Source organism: Bicyclus anynana, chromosome 2 (assembly GCF_947172395.1).
Source record: "Bicyclus anynana chromosome 2, ilBicAnyn1.1, whole genome shotgun sequence".
NCBI lineage: Eukaryota > Metazoa > Arthropoda > Insecta > Lepidoptera > Nymphalidae > Bicyclus > Bicyclus anynana.
The window spans coordinates 11,197,474-11,223,460 of record NC_069084.1 but is presented as its reverse complement, the minus strand read 5'-3'; the positions used below and the strand labels follow the sequence as shown (position 1 = coordinate 11,223,460).

The 25,987-nt window shown below is 37.1% G+C and overlaps 1 protein-coding gene and 1 non-coding gene across 2 annotated transcripts; one reads left to right on the top strand and one right to left on the bottom strand.

Moving 5' to 3' along the window:
- Positions 1-1,376: 1,376 nt before the first annotated feature.
- On the top strand, positions 1,377-18,368 carry LOC128198715 (serine protease 55-like). Its single transcript, XM_052885351.1, has 9 exons — positions 1,377-1,392; positions 8,691-8,897; positions 10,228-10,430; positions 11,036-11,042; positions 11,696-11,778; positions 12,624-12,797; positions 15,085-15,234; positions 16,194-16,414; positions 17,987-18,368. Exons 1-9 carry the CDS (start codon positions 1,377-1,379, stop codon positions 18,366-18,368), a joined length of 1,443 nt encoding a protein of 480 aa, XP_052741311.1.
- Trnaf-gaa (transfer RNA phenylalanine (anticodon GAA)) lies at positions 3,993-4,065 on the bottom strand. Its single transcript has one exon. It is a non-coding gene; the product is annotated as a tRNA-Phe (tRNA).
- Positions 18,369-25,987: the final 7,619 nt, after the last annotated feature.

Below are 25,987 nucleotides of genomic sequence, written 5' to 3'. Positions count from 1 at the left end.
AGACCCTAGAATGAAAGAGAATGTGAACGATGTGTGTAGGGTTAAAGGCGCCTTTGACAGTTAACAAACACTCCCCTTTTCCACTTAAGTCACTCTCCTCGCCTATCCCAAGTAACCCATAAAGAACTACACAACAAGAGATGTGGACGGCTCGAACGCCACGAGCACACTGAAGCCGTCCGTACCGCAAGTCGTTGCAACGCGGCGATAACATGTATTTATTTATTTATATATTATACTTTATTGCATAAAATAAAAACAATAACAAAGAAACAAGCATTTGCAAAGGCGGTCTTATTATTAATAGCAATAACTGATACACAACTTTTGGATAAAAGAATTCATGTATTAAAATGCGGGATAGTGCAAAAAAACACAAAGAGAAAACAAAATAACAATAAATATATTTGTATTCTGTGGCTGGTCTTTAAATAAAATCTCATGCATAATATTGGTATATTTTATTTTTCAAAGCACTTAGTAGCAAAAGCAGTGATCAATAAACTAATAAAACTGGACAGCTTTAGTATCCAATTGGTAAAAACAACTGAACAGTTACTTTTACCGCCGCAAAGTGGACATATTAGCCACTCAAATTGCGGATCATCTAACAGATACACCAGGATATCATCATCGTAAAGAAGTAGGTATTCTTTGAGAGGTGTCCAGACATATGTTAGCGAACTTTCTAGCATAATCAAACATAACGGGATCTGAAAATACGAAAAAAATATTGATTTTTCGCTGTTTATAAACAAACCAAAACCAACTATGAAAAATATTACATTTATAAAGCTGATTTTTGCAGAATAGATACAGAAATATATTTAGAATAAAGTGGCATGAATGGGCATAATAATAATAAATCATAATTATAGAATAGAATAGAATAGAATCTCTTTATTTGTCCACACACAAGTTATGAAATAAAAATAAACAAACAGAACATAAAATACATACATCTGGTCGTGGACATAAAAGGTATCTACCTCAGCACGATATTATCATATATAATATCAAGCACCAAAGTCTAGAAGATAGCTTAGGACGGAATCGTCCTACCACCATTGGTTCGCCTCTTTCATAGTGTATGTGATATATCCTCGCCTTGAATATAATATCACATACTCATACACAAGGAACAATTACGAAATCCTCAAGTACAGCTAATATTAATTATTTATATATTATTATAAAAATTAGGTTTTGAACGAAGTTTTTGCAATAGTGGTGGTATAAATAAGAGGGTATTTGATAACTTCAGTCAGTTCTTTGTTAGGCAGCGTCAACAATGTTTTGAGTTGTAATGTGTATTGGTAATGTTTTATGTTTTAATAATTATTGATCATAAATTATTTAGTATGGGCATGGAGAACATGTCGGGCAGGGGAAGTGAGTGTATATTCATTCCGCGCATACCACTATGCCACGGAGGCCGTCAAAATCAAAATATACTAAACCCCTATTTGAACTATTATGACAGTATGCTGTGAACTAGTTAAAATGACTACACCGTGTCACCGTATGATCATCCGAATAAATCTCGAACAAAGAATCTTTATAATTAACGAATAAATTACCTCTACCAAAAAACATATTGGAAAAAATGTGTCCCAAATAAACCCGGGCCACAGCGGAAAACTCTTCAATAACAAGCACACGGTCAAGAGGAACACCAACTTGGATTCCGGATGCTCCCCTTTGACAATGTTAGCTGTAATAAATAGCAGGCATTATACCTTGTACCCAAAATAATTGAGGCAGAATTTTGAGGCACTGTCTTTTTTTATTACTTAACTAGCCGACGCCCCGCAATTTCACCTGCGTAGTTCCGTTTCCCTTGATAATAGGAGGATAAAATATAGCATATAACACTTACAAATAACGTAGCTTTCTATTGGTAAAAGAATTTTCAAAATTACCCCTTACAACATCACAAACTTTACCTCTTTATGGTATTATACATCTATGGTCCATCATGGTTCCATCTCTTTCATGCCAACGCAAGGAAAGAGATAGCGATATTTTTGGTTGCGTTGCTATTGGTTGTACAACAACTCTGCACGCCACTCATGAGATGTTGTAAAAAGTTGTGAAAATGGGTCATGTAGTCGGGCAACTTCTCTTTTTGCCTATTCCCAGTTTCAGAGGAAGTAGCTAAGCAGTGGCGTAGCATGCCTTGAAGGGGCCCTGTATTAAAAATAGTTGGGGGGCCCAAATGAAGGATTTCGCACAAAAGAAACAAAAATGCTCGCTTAAAATAAATATGACAGTGTCTTCACTATGCAGGATATTTTCAACTTTTGGGCGAACGCATAACCAAAGAAAAAAGAGATTTCTTTTTTAACCGACCTAAAAAACAAGTAGGAGGTTCTCAATTTGACGCGTATGTACTAACTGATGATCAGTTTAAAGGCGGTGCTAAGCCGGTGTTCTGTTAATTTAAGCCATTTCTGAAAGAACTACATGAAAGAACACTGGATGAAAAACCTAAATCTTTATAATATTCTTACATGGCTTGAATAAATACAGCATTGGGCTAGCACCGCCTTCAAACTGATCATCAGTTAGTACATAACATGATAATATATAGAACTTAGAATGATATTATTTTTCGCTTTTTAGTTTACTCAATATGTTTTATGTTTTTGAATTCGGTTATTTTTTTTTATTTAAGTACTTTTGTCATGACAAAACGTAAACTTTTTTTTATATTTTTTTTTCCGGGAAGCACCAAAAGAGAGATTGTGAATTACGTTTTTTGTTTTTACACGTAAGGAGCCCCATGTCGTCAGGGGGCCCCGTTTCATTGATACGGCTGATACGACGATAACTACGCCCCTGTAGCTAAGCCATAAATTGGACCAATAACAATGGTTGCGTCGACTACAAATCACGATGCATCAATCAACAGTGCCGGGATTGTATGAGTTACGACGCCCAAGATAACACGTTTCGACAGGTTTGATGGACGCTCCATTGTCAACTTGCTCAATGCTCAGTTCGAGTTCATTCTATATAGTGACAGTGATAGACAAACATTTTAGCTGCTCTCGAATAAGCATTTTGATTGCTTGCTTACCAGAAAAACCAATGTCGTTTGCGTAATTTAATAGATAAGGTAAAGGAGATGGTCCAAAATTGTATGGAGCCCAGGTCCAGTCCATTGTACCCTAGCGGAAATAAAAGAAGATATTATTTTTAACTATTTTTGATTATACAAATCTACGAATTCACTTTAATTCTTTCGAAATAATATTCATTATCTCCCAAGAAATGCAACATTAATGGCGGATAGATGACGTTTTCAATGCATTATTCGATTTGACGTTTGCTGTCAACTGTCATGTCATAGTTGCTTTAAGGGCGCCATCTTGATTATTTTATATCTTGATTGAATTACGTATTTGTGACAAATACGTCACAAATACGTAATTCAAAAACGAATACATTTTCGAATCAGTACGACACGAAGCGTTGCATCAGTAATTTCAATATTATTCAAGAAAAATGGCATCTTAGGTTTTTAAATATTTTAAAAACTGTTTACCAAAGCTAAAAAAATAAGATGGGAGTATTTTTTTATTGGTTATTATTGATTATTATATTAATTTACGTATTTGTTGTTAGTGTTAAATTTTGAAATACAAATTATGAAAAAGTTTATATTTATGCGGTTGTCAAGTTGACGCGTGATGTTTGTTTGTTGTTTTTTTATGGGTTGCACCGGCTTCACACGTTATTTGTAAAGACTCACTCTGGTTACTCTTACATTTATTAAAATACCAAAGCGCTATTATTGGTAAAAACTTTTATTTTTATTCTAAACACACTTTCAATATTAATCTAAGTATTTTTAAATATGTGTAATTACTTTTTATTTATTGTTTATTACATATAAAGCATAAAATCCTGGAACCGAATACTGAAAATCAAAAATCGATATATTTTAATATTGTAAAAAAATATGTGTTTGAAGTAAAACAAAAGATTGCCGAAACCCGGGATCGAACCAGGGACCTTTAGATCTTCAGTCTAACGCTCTCCCAACTGAGCTATTTCGGCTGTGACGATTGTGTTGAAATTAACTTTACAAATTGAAGTACCTACAATCCTACATGTAGGTATATTATACGTTTTGTTTATAAGTGCTTCTGAAGGTTAAGTAGAAGATAAGCAATTTGAACGTTATTTTAATAACTTGTACATACTGCATACTAGAGAATTTTCTTAATTCTCTGCGTGTGTTAAGTCTGCCAATCCGCATTGGGCCAGCGTGGTGGACTAGTGGCCTATCCCCTCTCATTCTGAGACTCGAGCTCAGCAGTGAGCCGAGTATGGGTTGATAACGATTAATAATTTCCTGGCAGGCGTCCACAGAGCGCCCGATACATGCGATGCGGATCAGCGGACGCCTACCAACAATAAAAACATTATGCTTTAATATAGTGATATCATTAAGGGTCTAGACCCTTGAAACCTGCTACCTCCCAAAACTACCTTTACCCATGGTAGGAGCATGTACTGACAAACTCATCTTTTTATAAAAAAAAGTTCTAGTCATCTCGCTCTCTCTCTCTCTCTCAGTATACTATAATATCATCATTAACAACCGTACCATGCTAACCATAACTCCAACAATACTCGGCCCACTGTTGATCACGAGTCTCCTCTCGGAACAAGATGGACTAGGCTAATAGTCCACTACGCTGGCCCAATGCGGACTAGCAGGCTTCACACACGTAGAGAATTAAGAAAATTATTAGGAATGGAGTAAGTTCCTCACGATGGTTTTCGTTTACCGATTGAGACACATGATATTTAATTTCCTCAAATGCACATACCTAAGTGAAAAGTTGGAGGTGCATGCCCTGGACCGGATTCGAACCTACACCCTCTTAATCGAAGGCATCACTAGGTTATCACGTATCACGGCTGTTGATTTGACAGCTCGGCTAAAATTATAATACTATAAAGAAGGGAAGTTTGTGAGGATGTAAGGGAAATCTCTGGATCTATTGAACTGATTTTCAAAATTATTTAATCAATAGAAAGCTACATCTTCACCGAGTAACGTAGGTTATATCTTATCCTCATACTACTAGGATAGTATACTCACAGCTCTTAGGTGTCAAGGGTAGCTCGTAAATTAGCAGCGAAAACGCAATAACGATTGCAGCTGTGCTTGTCATCACAAATCATCATTTACTCACAACTGTACATTGTTATTGAAAATTAATTCTAAATAATATAATAATAAAATAGCAAAAAACATGAAAACCAAAACTTGTGTTGAGATTTGGTTGTGACAATAATTTTTGACATTACGGTTGACAAATAGCAAGAATAATTTCACAGATTATCAGACTTCTTTATCCTACCTACTTATAATTCAAAATCCTACTAATATTATAAACGCTAAAGTTTGTGTGGATGTTTGATATGTTTGTTACTCTTTAACGCCGCTACTACAGAAGCGATTTGGCTGAAATTTGGAATGGAAATAGATTTTACTCTGGATTAACACATAGGCTACTTTTTATCCCGAAAAAAATCCCCGAGATTTGCGAAAACTGATATGAATGTTTGTTACTCTTTCACGCCTTGACTACTGAACTGAATTAGCTGAAATTTGGTATTGAGATATATAATAGCCTGGATTAACACATAGGCTACTTTTTATCCCGGAAAAGTACATGGTTCCCGAGGGATTTGTCATAAATTCCACGCGGACGAAGTCGCAGTCATCCGCTAGTAATATAATAAATTAATTATAATTAATCTAATAAGTAGGTAAATGCAACAATTACCTTTACCGTAAAATACTAGCCCCGCGGTTTCACCCGCGTTGTTCCCGTTCCCGTGATGCCGTGAATAGAGCCTATTGACCTATGACGCTCATAAGTAACGTGGCATTCTAGCTGTAAAAGAATTTTTTCTAAATAGATTCAGTAGATCCAGATGTTACCTTGGCCCCTACAACATACATAAACTTTACCTCTATATAATAACTATTAGTATGGATAGGTCAGGTATAGATTAAATTCTTTCATAGACTAGTGATATAGTATATTGTGCAACATAATATATCACTAATCTATGCTAAACTATTTTATACAAACTAATGCCAATTTTTATTTTTTTGTTCTTTACAAGTAAGCAATCTAATGGTAAGTGATAATGCGATCTAAAATAGAAGCCGGCTAACGGGTGAATATGTATCTTTTGCAATAAGTTTTTTTTTAATTGTCGAGTAGTTTTTGATTTAAATCGTAACAAGCAAACAAAAAATCAAAACTTACCTCTATATTAGTTTAGATAAAAGATTTTACCAAAACGTTTTGCTCTATAGCATCACGTATTTCTACCAGTCACAAAGAAAAGCATAATTCATAAACGTAGTGCACTCGATCGTAAAAAGAACATAAAACGTTTATAGTAACATAGCTTTTTGCAGTGGATTCGTCTGTTCAAATTTTTAATACCAAATTTGTGCGATTTGAATTGTAAATGCTTAGTCAATTAAAAATAAATTGATTTAACTCTAACATTTTTAACAAAAGAAAAGTACATAACGATCTATCACAGATTTTCTGGGATTAGTAAAACTGGTATGTTTAAAGGAAGAAAGAGAGAGAGTGGGTACGTTACATTACAAAATGTATAAAATGTAGTTGCGGAAAAATATACATACCGTCAATAAAACTACCTGTGCAAAGGAGATGGTCCATTTCAGGTCCACTCTTGTGCCCTGCAATTTAAAACGTACAGGGTATTTGTTAAAATCCAAATAATTGAATAAATCAAACTATATAAAAAGAAATAAATAAAATTAAAACCCAAGTTTTTGCGTTACAACAAGATGGCGCCCGTAGAGCAACTATGACATCACAATTGACAGCAAACGTCAAAACGACTACTGCGTTGAAAACGTCATCAATCCGCCATTGTTACCCATTAGTGTTGCATTTCTTGGGAGATAATGAATATTACTTCGAAAGAATTAAAGTGAATTCGTAGATTTGTATAATCGAAAATAGTTAAAAAAAAATATTTTCTTTTATTTCCGCCAGAGTACAATAACTGATCCTGGGCTCCATTGAATGAATTGAAGATATTCATATATTTTTAACCGACTTCCAAAAAGGAGGAGGTTCTACGTTCGGCTGTATGTATGTTTTTTTTTTTTTTTTTTTTATGTATGTCCAGCGATAATTCCGTCATTTGTGGACCGATTTTGAAAATTCTTTTTTTGTTTTGAAGGGTTTGATTCCAGGGTGGTCCCATTTTTTTCATGTCAGGATTTGATGATGGCATCCTGGAGAAATCGAGGGGAACTTTCGAAAATCGTAGGGACGGCTAGTGCGTTTGTTAGTGTTTCCATAAGGTATTTTAAATCATTACAATTTTATGAAGGTCTGGAGTTGGTCTGATGATGGAGCCGATACACACACGATGGAACTCGTCAACGATTTACAGCAGGTACCTTTTGTTTGGGCTTGATTTATTTGTATTGATGAGAACTTTCCACCTAGATGGTTTGTGTCTGTATTAAGGGTCTGATGATGAAGACGAAGGACAGTTAAGAGAACTCCTCAACGGTTCACAGTAGCTACCTTGTGTTTGGATTGATAAATTTGTATTGATGAGAATTTTCCACCTAGATGGGTTGTGACTGTATTAGGTGTCTGGTGGTGAAGACGAAGGATAGTTAAGAGAACTCCTCGACGGTTCACAGTAGCCACCTTGTGTTTTGACTTGATAATTTTGTATTGATGAGAACTTTCCACCAGCATAGTTTGTGACTGTATTAGGGGTCTGGCGACGAAGATGAAGGAGAGTTAAGGGAAGTCCTCGACGGTTCACAGTAGCTACCTTGTGTTTGGACTTGATAAATTTTATATTGATGAGAACTTTCCAACCATATGGATTGTGACTGCATAGGAGGTCTGGTGATGAAGACGGAGGACAGTCACCTTTCACGTTTTTCTGAATATTCATATTACGTGTGGATAAAGGGGGAGTGAAATTTTGTAAATGATATTGGGATTGTAGGACTTAGATACTTATCATAAGAAAATAACGTTTCAACTAATTGCTTATTAATTTTTGTTCACACTCAGTAGGTGTGCTAACACTAAAAATTAAAAAATAAAAATTTTAATAAAAAAAATTCAACCGACTTCCAACTCAAAAATTAACCTTAACTAAAAAGCAAAAAATAACATCTTACCTATGTGCTACCTTCTGATCAGTTTGAAGGCGGTGCCAATCCAGTGTCATGTTTTAATTTAAGCCATTTCTGAAAGAACCACAGAAATTTTGTAATATAAACGGCTTAAATTACAACATCACTGGCTTGGCACCGCCTTCAAACTGATCAGAAGGTAGCACATAGGTAAGATGTTATTTTTTGCTTTTTAGTTAAGGTTAATTTTTGAGTTGGAAGTCGGTTGAATTTTTTTTATTAAAATTTTTCCTTTGTGTTTTATCAGTTATATAAATAAATCAACGGACGTAAGAACATTCAATGTTAGGTACCTATAGTTAAATTTTATTTCCATATGTCAATAGTATGAACGAAAACAATAAGCAGAGCAAAATTATAAAATAATACATTGCGCAAATGTATTTTTTTAAACAAAATGTAAACCTAGTTATTATATTACATTACTTAATTTTAACTTTAGACGCAGTAAAAGATAAATACTTTACTAGAAGTATAGGCATATTTGAACCTGATTCTAAGGATAAAGTGAATAGTGATGAAAGTGTCAGTGAAGATGTTGATTTTAATGATAAAGATATTGTATCTCTGTTGGAAGAAAGATACAAGTTCATGAATGATAATACATCTACTAGATATCGGATTAGAAACGACGAGAGAGTATATTCCGGTAGTACATTTCATAATACTGTTTGTTATTTGTAGACGTGGAGTCTCACAGGCTCCTATGTGCATACACTTTTTTGGGGAAATTGATATAAGATCGCTATAAAACTGATTGAATATAATGTAATGGGTAACCTAATCAGGTTACAGTTTTAGGTAAGTATCGAAACAGTCAAATTTATTTCTTTAACAAAATGAGTCTTTTTTCTCAAAATTTATACATATTATAAGAATCCAAAAACCTAAAACACCAATTTCTGGTAATAAATATTTAAAAAAGACAACAGTATAATAACGACTGGCAGACAGTATCCTATGTATTTATGCAGGATTGATTCGAACTCGTAGATGGTCGTTTTGATTTAGTTCAGTTTAATTTTTTAAATCGGACCAGTAGTTCCTGAGATTAGCGCATTCAAGCAAACAAACATCCAAACTATTCAGCTTTATAGCTTTAAAACACTAGTATATATATACTTTTCAGTTGTGTGCATTTTAAGATAAATATCACGTGTCCCAAACGGTGAAGGAAAAACATTGTGAGGAAACCTGCATAACTGAGAATTTTCTTAATTCTCTGCGTGTGTGAGAATCAATCCGCAGAATGGGCCAGCGTGGTGGACAATTGACCTAACCCCTCTCATTCTGAGAGTAAACTCGAGCTCAACAGTGAGCCGAATATCTATGCTTATAATAAAAGTGGTCGATTTCTGTACAGTTATTCGCAATTTGAGATTTTACTTATACCATTTGTAACAACAAACGTAAGCGTGGCATAACGGACTACAGCGCCATCTAAAATCTATACGAATACGAATACGAATTCTGTACATTTTGTGCATTCTGTACATTGAAGGTATTTTAAAAAATTTTGTTGGGGGACATTATATAATTGATACTGAAGCTAAAAGTATTTTTTTTTCGATTTTTATCTGTCGGTCTGTCCGTGTTTTTTTTTTGTTATTCGGTTACCACACTGAAACTACTGAATGAATTCAAATAAACTTAGCACGGTTTAAGACCATTATACGTTATAGGATACATTTTATTGCGAAAATAAAATGATAAGGGGGTGAAATAGAGGTTGAAAATTTGTATGGAAATTCCTTCATTTATAGAATTACAGTTTTAAAAATTTGTTCATAAATCATAAAAAAATACGAAATCTATTGTAATTCAAAAAATTTTAAAATCAACTCCTAAAGTGGTGAAATAGGGCTTGAAAGTTTACATTGATTTCCGAGCGGACGAAGTCGCGGGCGTCCGCTAGTGGGTTGATAATGATGATGATGATAGATTACTATAATTAAGACTTTTGTCTGCTTGCTTGACAGTGTTCCCAGAGTCAAAAAGTAATCGCAAACTGGAGTGGGCCTTCCGTGCGTTCGCAGTGCGTCGTATAGTTGGCGGCATGGAGACGAGCATCAGCATGTATCCGTACAACGTCGCAATCTCCAGGAACGGCAAGCACTGGTGCGGTGGCTCCATCATTGACGAACAGTGGGTGCTGACTGCTGGACATTGTTTCGAGTCGTATGTACTTTTCTATTCATTCTTCTTCTCAGTCGTTCACTCTTGGCAGAGTGGTCGTGTTTTTTTTATTCTTTAGAAGCTAGTCTTTACATGTTTACTGGTGGGAGGCTCTGGCCGTGGCTAGTTACCACCCTACAGACAAAGACGTAGACAGTCTAAGATGGAATCGGGCTAACTTGGTAGGAGGAGGATGAAAATCCACACCCCTTTCGGTTTCTGCACGACATCGTACCGGAACGCGAAATCGCTTGGCGGTGCGTCTATACGTCTAGCCACCAGCCAGACCTGGACCAATTAAGAAAACCTCAATCGGCCCAGCCGGAGATTGAACCCAGGACCTCAGTCTTGTAAATCCACCGCGCATACCACTGCAACAAGGAGGTCGTCTACAGGACTCAGTTTCAAAAAGGACTTCCCAACACGATGCTTTTATATTCCAACTAATGTTCGGTCGACGTTAGGACCCTTTGGGAAGATTTCATTACAGTTTCATGAAAATTCCGAGAAACGTAATTACATGAAAGGAAATAGAATTTTCGTCGAAATTTTCTTTCTGTTACCCATTAATATAATGAAAGTCTTCGAGATAACGAAGTACCATTGTAAAAGTTTGAAAGCAAATAATTGAGTTATAAAATTTTCAAGCGTGAAAGTTTAATGGTTGTAATTTGTTTTTATCTATTTATTAATTAGTCGCGTAGTTCCTGTTCCCGTGGGAATATGGGGATAAAATATAGCCCCTGACACTTATAAATAACGTGGCTTTCTATAGTTAAAATAATTATAAAAAAGATTCAGTAGATCCAGAGGTTACACCCTACAATATTACAGCTTTACGTCTTTATAATATTAGTCATTATCAACCCATATTCAGCTCACTGCTGCGCTCGAGTCTCCTCTCAGATTGAGAGGGGTTAGGCCAATAGTCCACCACACTGCCCCAATGCGGATTGGCATACTTCACACAAGTTTCCTCACGATGTTTTTCCTTCACCGTTTGAGAAACGTGAGGAAACCTGCATATCAGAGATTTGTCTTAATTCTCTGCGTGCGTTTTCTTTACAAAAATGGTCCAGCCGTTTCGCTGATTAACCAAAAAAAACAGAGATACAAAAATTAAAAAAAAAATAACTTTTCTATTATTTATTTAATTGAATACCGGTTAACTAAAATTACAGACTGTTCCATTTTATTTATCTATATGGATGATTGTATATTTTCAGGGCTCATTTTATTTATCTGTGTATATTTTTAGGGCGCATGATGGAGATAAAAGGAAACTTCTTCCCTTCATTATCAGAGCAGGGAGTTCGTTCCACAATCACGGGGGATATCAAGCCCGAGTAAACAAGGTCAGTGAGATAAATGTTCTGTTTCATTTTGGTGGACCTTTAATCCGACTTCCAAAAAGGAAAAGATCAGATCGAATGTGTATATTCAAGGTACTCTTGGTACCTTCAAACGGATTATAACTATTTTTTCCGTTTCTAGTGCCTACATACTAGTCATTTTTAATTTTTTCAGCAAGGTGGCCATATTAGTCATTTCCGAAGAGCGATTTTCCGCGAATGTGTGAATGGAACGACGTTGGCGGTCGAGAATCCGTTGCGAATGCACTTTTCATTCATTCACCTTTCTAACAATGAGTTTACCGACAAGAACCGTACTTTCTGTTTTTTTTATTCTTTAAAAGTTAGCCCTTGACTACAATCTCACCTGACGGTAACTGATGAAGCAATCTATGATGGAAGCAGGCTTTTTTGTTAGGAGTAGAATGTAAAGCTACACCTCTGTCGGTTTCTACAAGTCATCGTACCGGAACGCTAAATTGCTCGGCGGTACGTCTTTGTCGGTAGGGTAGCTAGCCACGGCGGAAGCCTTCCTCCCACTAGCAATACCTGGACCAATTAAGAAAACCTCAATCGGCTCAGCCGGGGATCGAACCCATGACCTCTTGTAAATCCACTGCGCCACGGAGGTCGTGCAATATTTCTCGCTCGGGCACAACGGATAGCACGATACGTTTCACCCCGAAACCGGAGCATCCTTAGGAGATGTTGATGTCGCGTAGGTTAGTTGGTTTTTCGCGGATAATAGCAAAATAAACAAATTATTATATCAAATATCTATATTTTTAAGTGCCGCAAAATGGGCTAGATCGTTGTATGATAACAAAATATTGAAACATATTTTCCAGGTTTTCTTTCCAAATAATTACTCTCCAGGCAATGCGGACTACGACTTTTCCTTACTCCGGCTAGATCGTCCGATGCCTATTGGTCGTAATATAGCAGTTCTAAATCTACCTGCGAAGGAATATCACATAGAACCTGATGATATACTTATTGTCACTGGATGGGGAAGCACACATGTAAGTAACTATGTACAATGTAAACTTACCACTAATCTACTAAACAGCTTAATAAGGTATATCGTAAATAATACACTAAGCAAATAGCGGTAAAGGAGAATGGCGAGACTGCATATATTTTGGGACTAGCTGATAGAAGTAGCGAGCATAATGGAAATCTATTAATAGTTGTTTATCGTGATTAAACGAAGAAATAAGTAAATGGTAAGCAGTCTTAAATAGCAGGGAAAAAAGATATATCTTAAACTAGCAGATGCCGCGCGGTTTCACCCGCGTGGTTTCCGTTCCCGTAGGAATACAGGGATAAAATATTGCCTATAGCCTTCCTCGATAAATGGGCTATATAACACTGTAAGAATTTTTCAAATCGGACCAGTAATTCCTGAGATAAGAGCTTTCAATCAAACAAACAAACTCTTCAGCTTTATAATATTAGTATAGATTAGTAGGTACCCTATTTAAACATAAATGTGAAAAACATACATACAGCCGAACGTAGAACCTCCTCCTTTTTGGAAGTCGGTTAAAAACACCACCGCTAACATACAACTGCGTGATTGCTTCATAAATGTGACAAGGCGTTTTTGCAGACGACTTTTTTTATTAATAAAATATTTTTTTTTTCTTTTGATTCCCGTTCTGTAAAATCTCAATTTTTTTCCAAGCATCTTATAAAATAATATTTTAAATCAATACAAATAGTATGAGTGTACAACACTTCAGAGTGTGACTCCCACTTTCGCCAACCTCCTTTGTGGAGTTGTAGGGGGTAATCTCTGGATCTACAGACCGATTTTGAAAATTCTATTACCAATAGAAAACCAATAGAAAAATGCGTTTCATATGTTCTGTGGCATCTTCTCATGTAAATCATCATCATCAATCAATCATATATCGTCGTACGTACTTATTAAATACATTTGTTAGAGATAAACAAATAACATCGAAACCTTCTGACAGGACATAATTATTAAGCTGCCATTCAAACTATTACAATACCGCCATCAAGGAGCAAATATAGCTGTAGGTACGAGTACATACACGTAGACACTGTTCGAAAGTTAGAACACATGCGGTCGTTCCAACTAATACCCACACGATGTGACATCCATTATTAATGTTTCAAACAGCGAAGGTCTAAGCGATACGTAACACTAGCTTTACTACATGTTTAATATGTAGATATTCCTATTATAGATTTTTGATATAAAAATATTATTATCCAGAGCATCCTGTATATATTAGCTTATATACAGGGTGCTCTGGATTATTTCCCATAACTTAAGGGGTTATATTCTCTATTTCACCAGCGTAGAACCCGCTCCCGTGTTACGTTTATTTACGTAGCATTTTAGCCGTGAAAAAACCGCTGAACTAATTTTAAAAATTCTTTCACCAGTGAAAAGTTACATTATAAACAAGTTAAACACTATAATTTTATTTCCGTGTGCTCATAGGAACGGGAACTGTACGGTAAAACCGCGGGGTGAGACATAATTGGATTATCACCTAAAATATCCAACACATTTGATAAATTTTCCTAATATACAGAAAATTCACAGTAGTGTACTCATATCATCGGACCGAGCTGTCGCCCGAGGCGTCGCTATACGAGATTACTCGCAATATCCGTTCCGCCACATGCAAAATTAGATCATGTAGAAAAGTAGACTAATGAAAAACTGAACAATTAGTCTCGAGACTTACTGAGCAATTATTAATTTAGGGACTAACTTCTTCATCCTTCTGCTTTCGGTTGAACCTACGAATACATAATGATGATGATATGTTTTAATTATGAGTACCTATTGTTTTTTTTTTTTTTTTATTTACAAATTAGCCCTTGACTACAATCTCACCTGATGGTAAGTGATGATGTAATCTAAGATGGAAGCGGGCTAACTTGTTAGGAGGAGGATGAAAATTCACACTCCTTTCGGTTTCTACACAACATCGTACCGGAACGCTAAATCGCTTGGCGGTACGTCTTTGTGGGTAGGGTGGTAACTAGCCACGGCCTCCCACCAGCTAGACCTGGACCAATTAAAAAAACTCAATCGGCCCAACCGGGTATCGAACCCAGGACCACCGTCATTAAATCCACCGCGCATACCACTGCGCCACGGAGGCCGTCTAGTCTAGTTAGTCTCGAGACTAACTGAACAATTATTAATTTAGGGTCTAACTTCTTCATCCTTCTGCGTTGGTTGAACCTACGAATACATAAAGATGATATGTTTTAATTAAGAGTATTGTTTGAGTTATAGAAATATTTTTGTTTCCTCAGGAGTCCGGTTACGGTAACATTCCGGAGCGGGTTCGCTTTGTGCCGGTGCCGGTGATGAAACTGGAGGCCTGTCAGAAGGCCTACCGGTTCTACATCACGCAGCGGATGCTGTGCGCGGGATATGCCTCTGGAGGGAAAGACGCTTGTAATGTAGGTTATTGAGCTAGATCAACTAGATAGCTTTTTTTTAAAAAGAATATTTGCCATATATTTTTAACCATTCGCTGCCCGCGAGTATTTTATTAAAAAGCCCGTCTGCGTTGAAGAAGCCGACAGTCAGGGAATGCGGTTTTAATCTACCGTTGTGAGCCATTTAAAAAGTCTTTATATTCCTCTATCGCGCGGAGCATTATACTGTGCTCGCCTATTGCCCTTACTTTATATTTTTTTACATGTCACGTAACGGATACGATGGGCGACCGGTCGTTCATTTAGGAGTCAAGTGGATAAGATGATCAATATTCCCATTCCCTCCAACTAGTCGGGAAATACCACAGATATATGAGCGTTAGCTTTTAGCGTTGTCTGTTCTGTGGGAAAGACTGTGCTATTTAGAACTTAAGCGAGCGGCGCAGCTGATTAAATTAATTAATTAAAACAATTATAACTCCATGTACGATATAAGGACTATTTGAAAATCGAGGCATCTTTACCTTGCACTGGTTAGTACATTTACGCAAGCAAGCAATAAATCATCGACGACAAACAGAAACTTAAGCCGCTTATTATAAGATATATTATTTTATATTATTAAAGAGGCCTTCTTATATTATTAAAGAGGCCTTGCCTCTGATTCCGGAGGGTGTGGGTTCAAATCCAGTCTGGGGCATGCACCTCCAACTTTTCAGTTGTGTGCATTTTAAGAAATTAAATATCACGTGTCTCAAACGGTGAAGGAAAACATCGTGAGGAAACCTGCATACCTGAGAATTTTCTTAATTCTCTGCGTGTGTAAAGTCTGCCAATCCGCATTGGGCCAGCGTGGCGGATTATTGGCCTAACCCCTCTCATTCTGAGAGGAGACTCGAGCTCAGCAGTGAGCCGAATATGGGTTGATAATGATGAAGATATATTATAAGATAAAATATAATGTATTTAAATGTTTTCAGCACGACTCAGGCGGGCCAGCGGTAAGGGAAGGTGTTTTGCTCGGAATAGTCTCGTTTGGGGGAAAAAAGTGCGGCGACCCGCGGTCCCCCGGTGTTTACAGCAGGGTCACTGAAATCACGCACTGGGTAGAGAAAACCATCAGTAACAACGAGGCATGCGATGTGCCAGAGCTGAAAGCGAAAATTGAAAAGGCTAGACAAAGAGAACGCGAGTTGCAGAGGTAAATGTCAGCTTGTCACTCTCAGCTTTTACCAAGAGTCATCATCTTCATCATCATTATCAATAACAGCCCATACTATTGAACACGAGTCTCCTCAGAATTAAAGGGGTTAGGCTAATAGTCCACCACGCTTGCAAAATCCAGATAGCAATATCCAGTCACAGTAGGTAGGTTCACATACGTATGAGAATTGAGAAAATTCTCAGTTATGCAGGTTTCCTCGCGATGCTTTTCCTTTACCGTTTGAAGCACGATATTTAATTTTTTTTTAATGCACATACATGAAAAGGCAGAGGTGCATGCCCTGGACCGAATTTGAATTAAAGGCAGAGGTCATAGGTACATATCCACTTAGTTATCACAGCTTCACCGGAGGTACTGTCCAAATAAGTGATGAAACAAGTACTGCAATTATTACCTGCTTTTTAAACTTATGTCCCTATTGATATTCTTTTGAACCACGAGATCCTGGGTTCGACTCCAGATTGGGTCGTGAGGGTTCGGAAGTGGGTCATGTTACATCCTTGTGCCTCGGAGAGCACGTCGCTCACAGTTTACGGCGACGACATTAACATCTGATAGCGGTCGTTAAAGATACATTATCACCATAAACCCACCAACCTGCAGTGGAACAGCATGGTGGGTCTACTCTCCATATCCGCTTTCTTATAAAGTAGGAGCTGGCCCTTATAAACTCTGGTGGGGCATTTAAATAAGCTGATAATAACACACGTCACTTAAGCCTGTTGCAAATTGGTGCGAATGAGTGCGCCATAAAACCAAAATTATTTACTACAAGTAAGCTTTTAACAAGCACTTTTGAAACACTTCCAATAATTCAAAAACCGTTATAATAGACTGAAAACGGTATTAGATATTTTCGGAAATTTCCTTAGAGTTGTAAGGTATACAGAATGACGCTTTTATGTGTGAATGAAGGAGCGGCAGCAAATCAGAAACATGTTTATTCATTATCGACTTTCTGATTTATTTTTTATTCTTTACAAGTTAGACTTTGACTACAATCTCACTTGATGGTAAGTGATATGATGCAGTCTAAGATGGAAGCGGGCAAACTTGTTAGGAGGAGGATGAAAATCCACACCCCTTTCGGTTTTTACACGGCATCGTACTGGAACGCTAAATCGCTTGTCGGAACGTCTTTGTCGGTAACTAGCCACGGCCGAAGCCACCAGCCAGACCTACCGCGGTTTCCAAAAAAACCGCGGACAGACTGACGGACGGACAGAAACATGGACATGGCAAAACTATAGGAGTTCCTTGTGGACTACGTAACCCTAAAAACCTACAATATTGAAATTCGTTAAATTATAATATCAAAATATGATTTGTGCACAGTTGCGGTTACATTTCATGTATTCGATCCCACAATAATTTACAATTGTTTATCCTATTTGTACACACGACGAATAGGATAAATAATCTACGACTGGTAGCGGTATTGTAATATTTACATAGAGAGCCCGATAGCAACGCATGCCTCATGAGGAATTTAAATAATAATTTAGCTTAAATACTTTTCTTCTATAATATACTTGAACTTTTTTATAGGTTTAAGGCTAGAGTAGAAGATAAAAAGAATAAAATTAAGAGCTGGCTGCGAGACACACTCAAATCCCCAAGTTTTCTAGAAAGGGCCAAGAAAAAGCTTATAGAGGCTGGGTTTCATTTTAGAAGGAATTTTAGAAAATTTGACGAATCAGTAGCAGTCATGGATGATAAAACTATGGATGAAATCAATTTATCTAATCAGATTCACGAGCGAATATTAGAAGAAGACGCAGAAAAAAACGAGGCGGAGGTGTTTCTGAGAACTTTAGCAATGCAAGAGGTTATATTCAATAGGGATAGCAAGGAAAAATTTTCTTCCAGAGGTTCTGATGGTAGCGAAGAAAATATGGAAGCTATAATAGCGTATTTACTCAAGAAATAAACATTGAAAAACATATTTTATTTTTTCTTAATCAATGATTAGTTATAGCCCTTTGTCGTATTTAATACCGAGGTAAGACAGGCGCTTACACAACTTAAGCCGAAAAAGTCCGCGGGACCAGATGGCATACCACCGTACCTATTCAGAGACTGTAGATGGGTACTAGCGGAGCCACTGCATTACATATTTAATCAGTGTCTTAAAGGTGCTGTGTTTCCGGAGATTTGGAAATTAACAAGAGTCGTCCCAGTTCCTAAAGGTCGATCGGGAACACAGTTAGAGGGGTACAGGCCTGTAGCGGTGCTGTCCACTCCCGCAAAAGTATTAGAGTCAGCGATCCACAAAAACATATATAACCAGGTCAGCGTACAGCTATCGGACGCGCAGCATGGATTCAGACCAGCGAGGAGTACGACGAGCAACCTTCTCACGTATATGTCTTATATTGTTCCAACACTGGACAGGGGGCGACAGACTGATGCAGCATATTTTGATTTTAAAAAGGCTTTTGATTTAGTAGATAACGACGTGCTCTTAAAAAAGTTAGCATCGGTTGGGTTCACTAAACATCTTCTGAACTGGTTTGCGAGTTACTTACGGGATAGGCAGCAATATGTGGATTACGGTGGTTATAGGTCTGAACCGTATTTCACCAGATCTGGTGTGAGTCAAGGGAGCAACCTAGGACCTTTACAGTTTATTTTAATGATAAATGACCTGCCTCTGGTGATCAAGAACGCAAAGTGCTTGTTGTTCGCAGATGACCTCAAGCTCTTTTTGACTGTAGACGATGAGAATGACTGTGTTAGATTACAAAATGACATCAATCGAGTAGTTAAATGGAGTGAGGACAATAAGTTACAATTTAACACTTCTAAATGTGCCATAATTTCGTTTTCTAAGGCACAGTCTCCCCTTCGTTATGATTATAAGATCGATGGGGTACCAGCTTCGAGAGTTTCGGAGGTGAAGGACCTGGGGGTGATTTTGAACACGGAGCTGACGTTTCGTAATCACATAACAAAGTGCTGCAAGAAAGCCTACAAAAATTTAGGTTTTTTGCTACGTACTGTTAGGGGCTTCAGCAACATAAAAGCGGTAATAGTGCTTTATAATGCTTTGGTGAGAAGCCAGTTAGAAAGTAACTCGGTCATATGGGCTCCACATGAGGTTAAATATAGCCTGATGTTGGAGCGCGTACAGAATAAATTTATTAGATATTTGTATATGAGGCTGTATGGGGTATACCCATACTATCCATTAATGTACCCAACGTTATTTATACTAGGTATGGTCGGATATAATGAACTGCGGGTTAGGAGGGAACTGGCACTCGTGTTATATATCTTTAAACTCCTAAGAGGAAAGGTGTATAATGCGGAGGTACTAGTACAGGTGAGCCTAAACGTCCCGGACCGTTACGTGTCGCGGAGACGCAAGCCTCAGTTGCTGGTGGTACCGAGCGGACGTACTATTTTAGCCAAAAAAGCTCCGTTGACGTGCGCACTTCGCACTCTGAACGTCGTAGCTGAAAACATCGACATCTTCTCTTGTACTCTGAGTGAACTCACAAGGATTGCTGAGTGGTGTATTTGTTATACTAAGTAGGTAATATTAATTGTAATGTATATAGGTAAATAGAATTAAGTTTTAGATTTATAATATAGTACTAAGCAAGCGAATTAGGTGATACCTGTAAGGCTAGTTTTAAGTTATGATGATAATAAATAAATAAATAAATAAATAAATCTGTAGTTGATTTGATTACTGCAATTGGTAATATTGAACACATACCGATTACCGATACATCGACGGCTTGCCATTGGCTGATCGTCGCAGTGCTGCCATCTATGCTAGCTAGCAAATACTACAGAGACAATCTTCAACCTTATCCATCATCTCATCATCGCGTGGGTTCGTAACCGTGAGGTGGAACCTCAAATTACTCAATTTCCAAACCCTGGGTGATTTTGATGCAGTGCTAATGTTCAAGGGATCAAGTCGTCGGTAGCAGCTTGTGCGTACCGACATTTTCCTTCCGGTTAATTATTGGTAATTGCGGGTTTCTATCAAAAATACAGGTGTAGGACACAATCCTTTTCGGCCAAATTATTGTTATCTATTACGGTACGGTCCTTCGATTATGCAACACCCTTGACTGCGATCTCGACTGATGTTCAGTGATGATGCAGTCTAAGATGGAAGCGGGCTTACTTGGAAGAGTTACAACTTCATTCTACTCATGACATGAGTCTAACGGTAGATTACGCGGTATCGTACGGGAACGCTCTAAATCGTATGGTGGAACGTATGTGCCGATAGGGCCACGGCCGAAGCACAGTAGATACGAAGCCTGTGGCAATTTTGAAAATACAAAATCCTAAACTGATCTGATCTGGGAATCGAACCCGGGACCACTCTGTTGTGAACCACAGCAATACCAACTGCACCACAGAGGACGACAATTTGTTTTTAATGTCTAATGTAATAGGTATTTTTTATTGTTGTTTATATACAAATTTAACCAAAATATCGAAAAAGAAAACTTTTTACAAATAAATCCACCCAAAAACCATAAAATAGTTCAATAAATAGTATGTATTGTATTATTTCCATCTGGCGACGAGTAGTTGGGCTACGTAACACAGCGCCATCTAGCGGTGAAACGTAAAACTATGAAGGAAAGAGCAGTGATGATAGTATTTTGTTACATAAAACTTAATATTGATAACTGCTCATAGGTGGCGTGGTGTGCTTTTATAAAAATATTTATCCTGAAATAGATTTCAGTGGAATATAAACATTCATAGATAAAATAAATGACAGGTAATTGATATTTATAACAATCTATTTAACAAAAAAATTCAACCGACTTTAAAATCACAGAAATAAACGATAAAGCGAAAAATAACATCGTAGGTATGTGCTACTTTCTGATCACTTCGAAGGCGGTGCCAAGCCAGTGGCGTATTAAATAAAGCCGTTTTTGAAAGAACCACGGGAAAGAACCTTCTGAAAATCCTACAACTTTATGATCTAAACGGCTTCAGTTAATGCATTACACTGAACACTGTTGGCACCACTGCCGCTCGTGTAAATGAACACTTATGGAATCGTCAGGATCGTAAAGGAAGTTTTTTGGGCGTCTAGATCAGCATTGGAATCGGGGGTGTAAATAAACTAGTACCTCTTCCAAATAAGCCGCTTCCATCATGAACTGCATCGTCACTTAACATCAGCCCACCCTAGCCAAGTGGCACGTCGATTCTCTTTCTACGATCTCGAACGCTTCAAAAAGTAGAAAGATGTATGGGAATGACATTTGCTATCGACGGGTCACGTGATCAAGATCTGTCATTCCCATACATTTTGCTGGTTTTCGAAGCGTTAGCGATCGTAGAAAGAGAATCGTGCCACTTGGCTAGAGGGGCAGGTGAGACTGCAGTCAAGGGTTACTTTTCATTGAATAAAATAAAAAAAAAAAACAAAACAAAAACAAGGTAACTGCCCAGTGGTTAGCGCCTTTAGTCAGATAAACCTAATCCACCAACAACAATTATCATACTACGCACTTCAAGGAAGGTAAATCATCCTAACCTCATTATTGTGTTTAATCATCGTGTTTGCAATTCCTTATCAATGCACTTTGAGGAAAAACTGCAGATCAGGGTACGATAAAAAAATGCAATGACTGATAAAAACGGGTTAACAATCTGGTATTATGCATTATATAAATTGGCAATGGCTTACAAGTTGGATGACCGCATTTTGTGTAGAACTAGTCGACACCCGCGGCTTTGTTCACGCTTCGTCAATCATCGTGCAAACTGTGCATATACATCATCATCATCATCATATCAGCCGATGGACGTCCACTGCAGGACATAGGCCTTTTGTAGGGACTTCCAAACATCACGATACTGAGCCACCTGCATCCAGCGATTCCTTGCGACTCGCTTGATGTTGTCAGTCCACCTGGTGGGGGGTCGACCAACACTGCGCTTACTAGTGCGGGGTCGCCATTCCAGCACATTGGGACCCTAACATCCATCGGCTCTTCGAACTATGTGCCCCGCCCATTGCCACTTCAGCTTCGCAACTCGTTGAGCTATGTCGGTGACTTTGGTTCTTCTGCGGATCTCCTAATATCTGATACTATACTTAACTTACCAATTAATATCAACTGCTTAAAGTTTAGGCAATCACTAATTTTACACAATTTATTTCGACCAAAATTTGAAATTATTAAATTAGCCTTGTCATTGGACAAACTTCAAAATATCTATTGGAGTTATTTTAGGAACTTTTTGTGTATTACCAAGCTACTGTTTACGTAAGCTGCAGAAATTAGCAATTAGGAAGATGCTCATAAGAAAATCGTTGTTTCTGTTGGTGAAAACCATATAAAAATTCTTAGTAATATTATGTAGGGAAATTATGATATTAGCCCCAGCAAATACACTCATCATCGTTATCAACCCATATTCGGCTCACCGCTGAGCTTGAGTCTCCTCTCAGTATGAGAGGGGTTAGGCCAATAGTCCACCACGTTGGCCCAATGCGGATAGGCAGACTTCACACGATGTTTTTCCTTCACCGTTTGAGACACGTGATAATTAAATTCTAAAAATGCACACAACTGAATAGTTGGAGGTGCATGCCCCAGACCAGATTCGAACCCACACCCGCCGGAATAGGAGGCAGAGGTCATATCCACTGGGCTATCACAGCTTAGACACTCAGCAATAATACCTATAAATAAAAATTAGTAGGTTGTGTTGAAAACAAACTTGCAACTCGCAGGGACGCAAACTAAGATTTTTATACACACGGACACTCTCTGTAATCATTTTGTGAATGAAATATCAAAATGCCTACTGCCCGATAATGACTTAAAATAGCACTGACTGATAAAACAGGCAACGATCTGCGATTATGCATCGTGTTATAAAAATAGGTCGGTGACTCCAAGTATTAGTACACGATGCATCGGTATTGAAGTTATTTTTTATAGAAAATTCTCTTCAGTTTTTAATCGACTTCAAAAAAAGAAAGCGAAGCGTATATATTTTTTTTTTGTATGTTTGTTACCGCACTTCATAATTTCTTATTTTCATTTTACCACAAAATTACTAAACCGATTTCTGTGAAAATTAAATGCTAGGACATAAAATAAAAACATTTTTTAAAAACATAAAAATAAAATATTTTTAACAAAAAAATTCAATCGACTTCAAAATCGCAAAACTAAAAGAGAAAAATAACATCGTATGTGCTACCTTCTGATCACTTAAAGGCGGTGCAAAACCAGTGACGTATTAATTACTAAATAAATTTATTTCAAGCAAGCATTTTTGTTTCTTTTGTGCGAAATTCACCCTTCATTTGGGCCCCCAACCAATTTTGATATGTCCTATATCAAAATTGGGAGTCCTAGGGGAGAAGTACCTAATGATAACAATTAGATCACCACACCTCTTCTAACAGAGAATGTTCTCATCCGTAAATCCATCATGTTTAAATATGAAATGGTTTCCGATTATTGCGCCACTCTATCGTCAGAAAATAAACGGTGATATGTTATAACACGGTGATGACGTGTCAAGGTTCTAGGACCTTGAAGTGACTGATAGTGAAGTGTCGATAACCGGGGGTGTGTTGAGGAGTCGGACGATGCTTTTTGTGGAAGGGTTATTTGGTGATAGGGTAGTTAACTCATATCAAATCCGACTTCCTACTATTATTATAAACACGAAAGTTTGTATGTTTGGATGTTTGTTACTCTTTTTATCCCGAAAAAATCCTTGGATTTACGAGATTTACGAAAACCTTATGATTTTGATGGTATGAGTGTTTGTTACTCTTTCACGCCTCGGCTGAACTGAACTACTGAACCGAATCGCCCAAAATTTGAAGTAGAGATAGATTATAGTCTGGATTAATACATAGGCTACTTTTTATCCCGATAAAACCCATGGATCCCGAGGGATTTGTGAAAAAGTAAATTCCACGCGGATGACGTCGCGGGCGTCTGCTAGTTTAATATTAAAAGTATTAATTTCGCATAGTAGATGGAATAATGGGTCCGAAATATATCGATATTAACTAATAAAAGTTAAGGATCTCTTAAAAATAGTAGATTGTTATACGAGGGGCTAAAAAGACCCATTATACACGAGATATTTTTAGAGCACGAGCCGTAAAGCGAGGGCCGCTAAATAGAAACCGAGTTTGTAATGGGTTTAGCCCCACGTGTTACACTATACTTTTCACTGCGATTGCGGGAAAATAAAATAATAAATAAGTAGCAATTAAAATAAAATATTGAATACTGTAATTCAATGTTTTATTTTAATTGCTACTTACAAATACAAGTGTGGATGTTAAGGGAGCTGCTTTTACCCGGTAACTTAATTTCCGACTGCTGTGAAGATGAATATTAATAAAGTAGGTGGGGTAAACGTGGGACTCATTAGTTTATAAAACTCCTTCCTTAAGTGAATCCAGTCGTTGTACATTTCTCCACTTAACAATTTTTTTGTAGGTAGTTATTTAATTTGTAGGTTATTTTTGTTCCATCTCCAAATTAGGGTCACCATTCTCACTAGATAAAGACATAATAATTATTGTTGCGAAATATGTAAGTTACGGTCACAAATTGACAATATTTTTTTTTAAATAACATAAGGCTTTTTATTTTTATTTTTACTTATTCTTTCCCATGAGGAAAAGGCAAAGGCAATACACCGTACCGCCAAGTTTTCAAATCTCGCACTTTGAATTTGCAACGAAATAAAAGTCAAATATTTTTTTCCTTATTCTTTCCCATGAGGAAAAGGCAAAGGTAATACACCGTACCGCCAAGACTTCAAATCTCGCACTTTGAATTATTTGCAACGAAATAAAAGTCAAATATTTTTTTTGCCTTATTCTTTCCTATAAGGAAAAGGCAAAGGTAATCCACCGTACCGCCAAGACTTCAAATCTGCACTTTAAATTTGCAACGAAATAAAAGTCAAATAAAATAAATGAAAACATTTCCCAGACAAGAACGCTGAATTTCGTTCCAATTTAAAACTTTTTATCAAACAACCGGGGCCTTACATTTATGTAACTATGATGAGTCTATTTACGAATAAAACCTCCTTCGTTTTATAGTAGGCTAGTACTCGTAACATACGAAAATTAAAAAAACAAAATCAGTTTACCCCCTAGAGGCTGAAAAGGTTGTTACTTTTTCTAATTTTCCAAACGTCAAACACGTCGTCCTCTATTTTGTGACGTCACAAAGTTACTTGATGTACTAAACGTCAAACTAATAGGGATGATGAGAGTTTTTTAAATTGAATATAAATTAAAAGTATACTAATAGTAAAGCAATTTTGTAAAAGGAACAGGGTATCTGCGATCATTACTTTCGAAGCTACAGGGATTTAAAGAGTCAGATTTGCGGCGCTGCCGCGGATCCCTGAAAAACGCCCCATACAAAATGGCTTGAAATAATGACGTCATAGGCAATGTAGTGATCGTTAGATTTGTATGCGCGTTCAAACAAAATTACTAATATCTTTGTTATTTGTGCGTTTATGCTTATAGTTCATATATTAAAATATGTCACA

Excerpts from the sequence above, each read along its gene's own strand:
- LOC128198715 (XM_052885351.1), top strand. Across the intron at positions 11,779-12,623 it reads ATCAAGCCCGAGTAAACAAG|GTTTTCTTTCCAAATAATTA; the intron begins GTCAGTGAGATA and ends CATATTTTCCAG. Across the intron at positions 15,235-16,193 it reads GAGGGAAAGACGCTTGTAAT|CACGACTCAGGCGGGCCAGC; the intron begins GTAGGTTATTGA and ends AAATGTTTTCAG.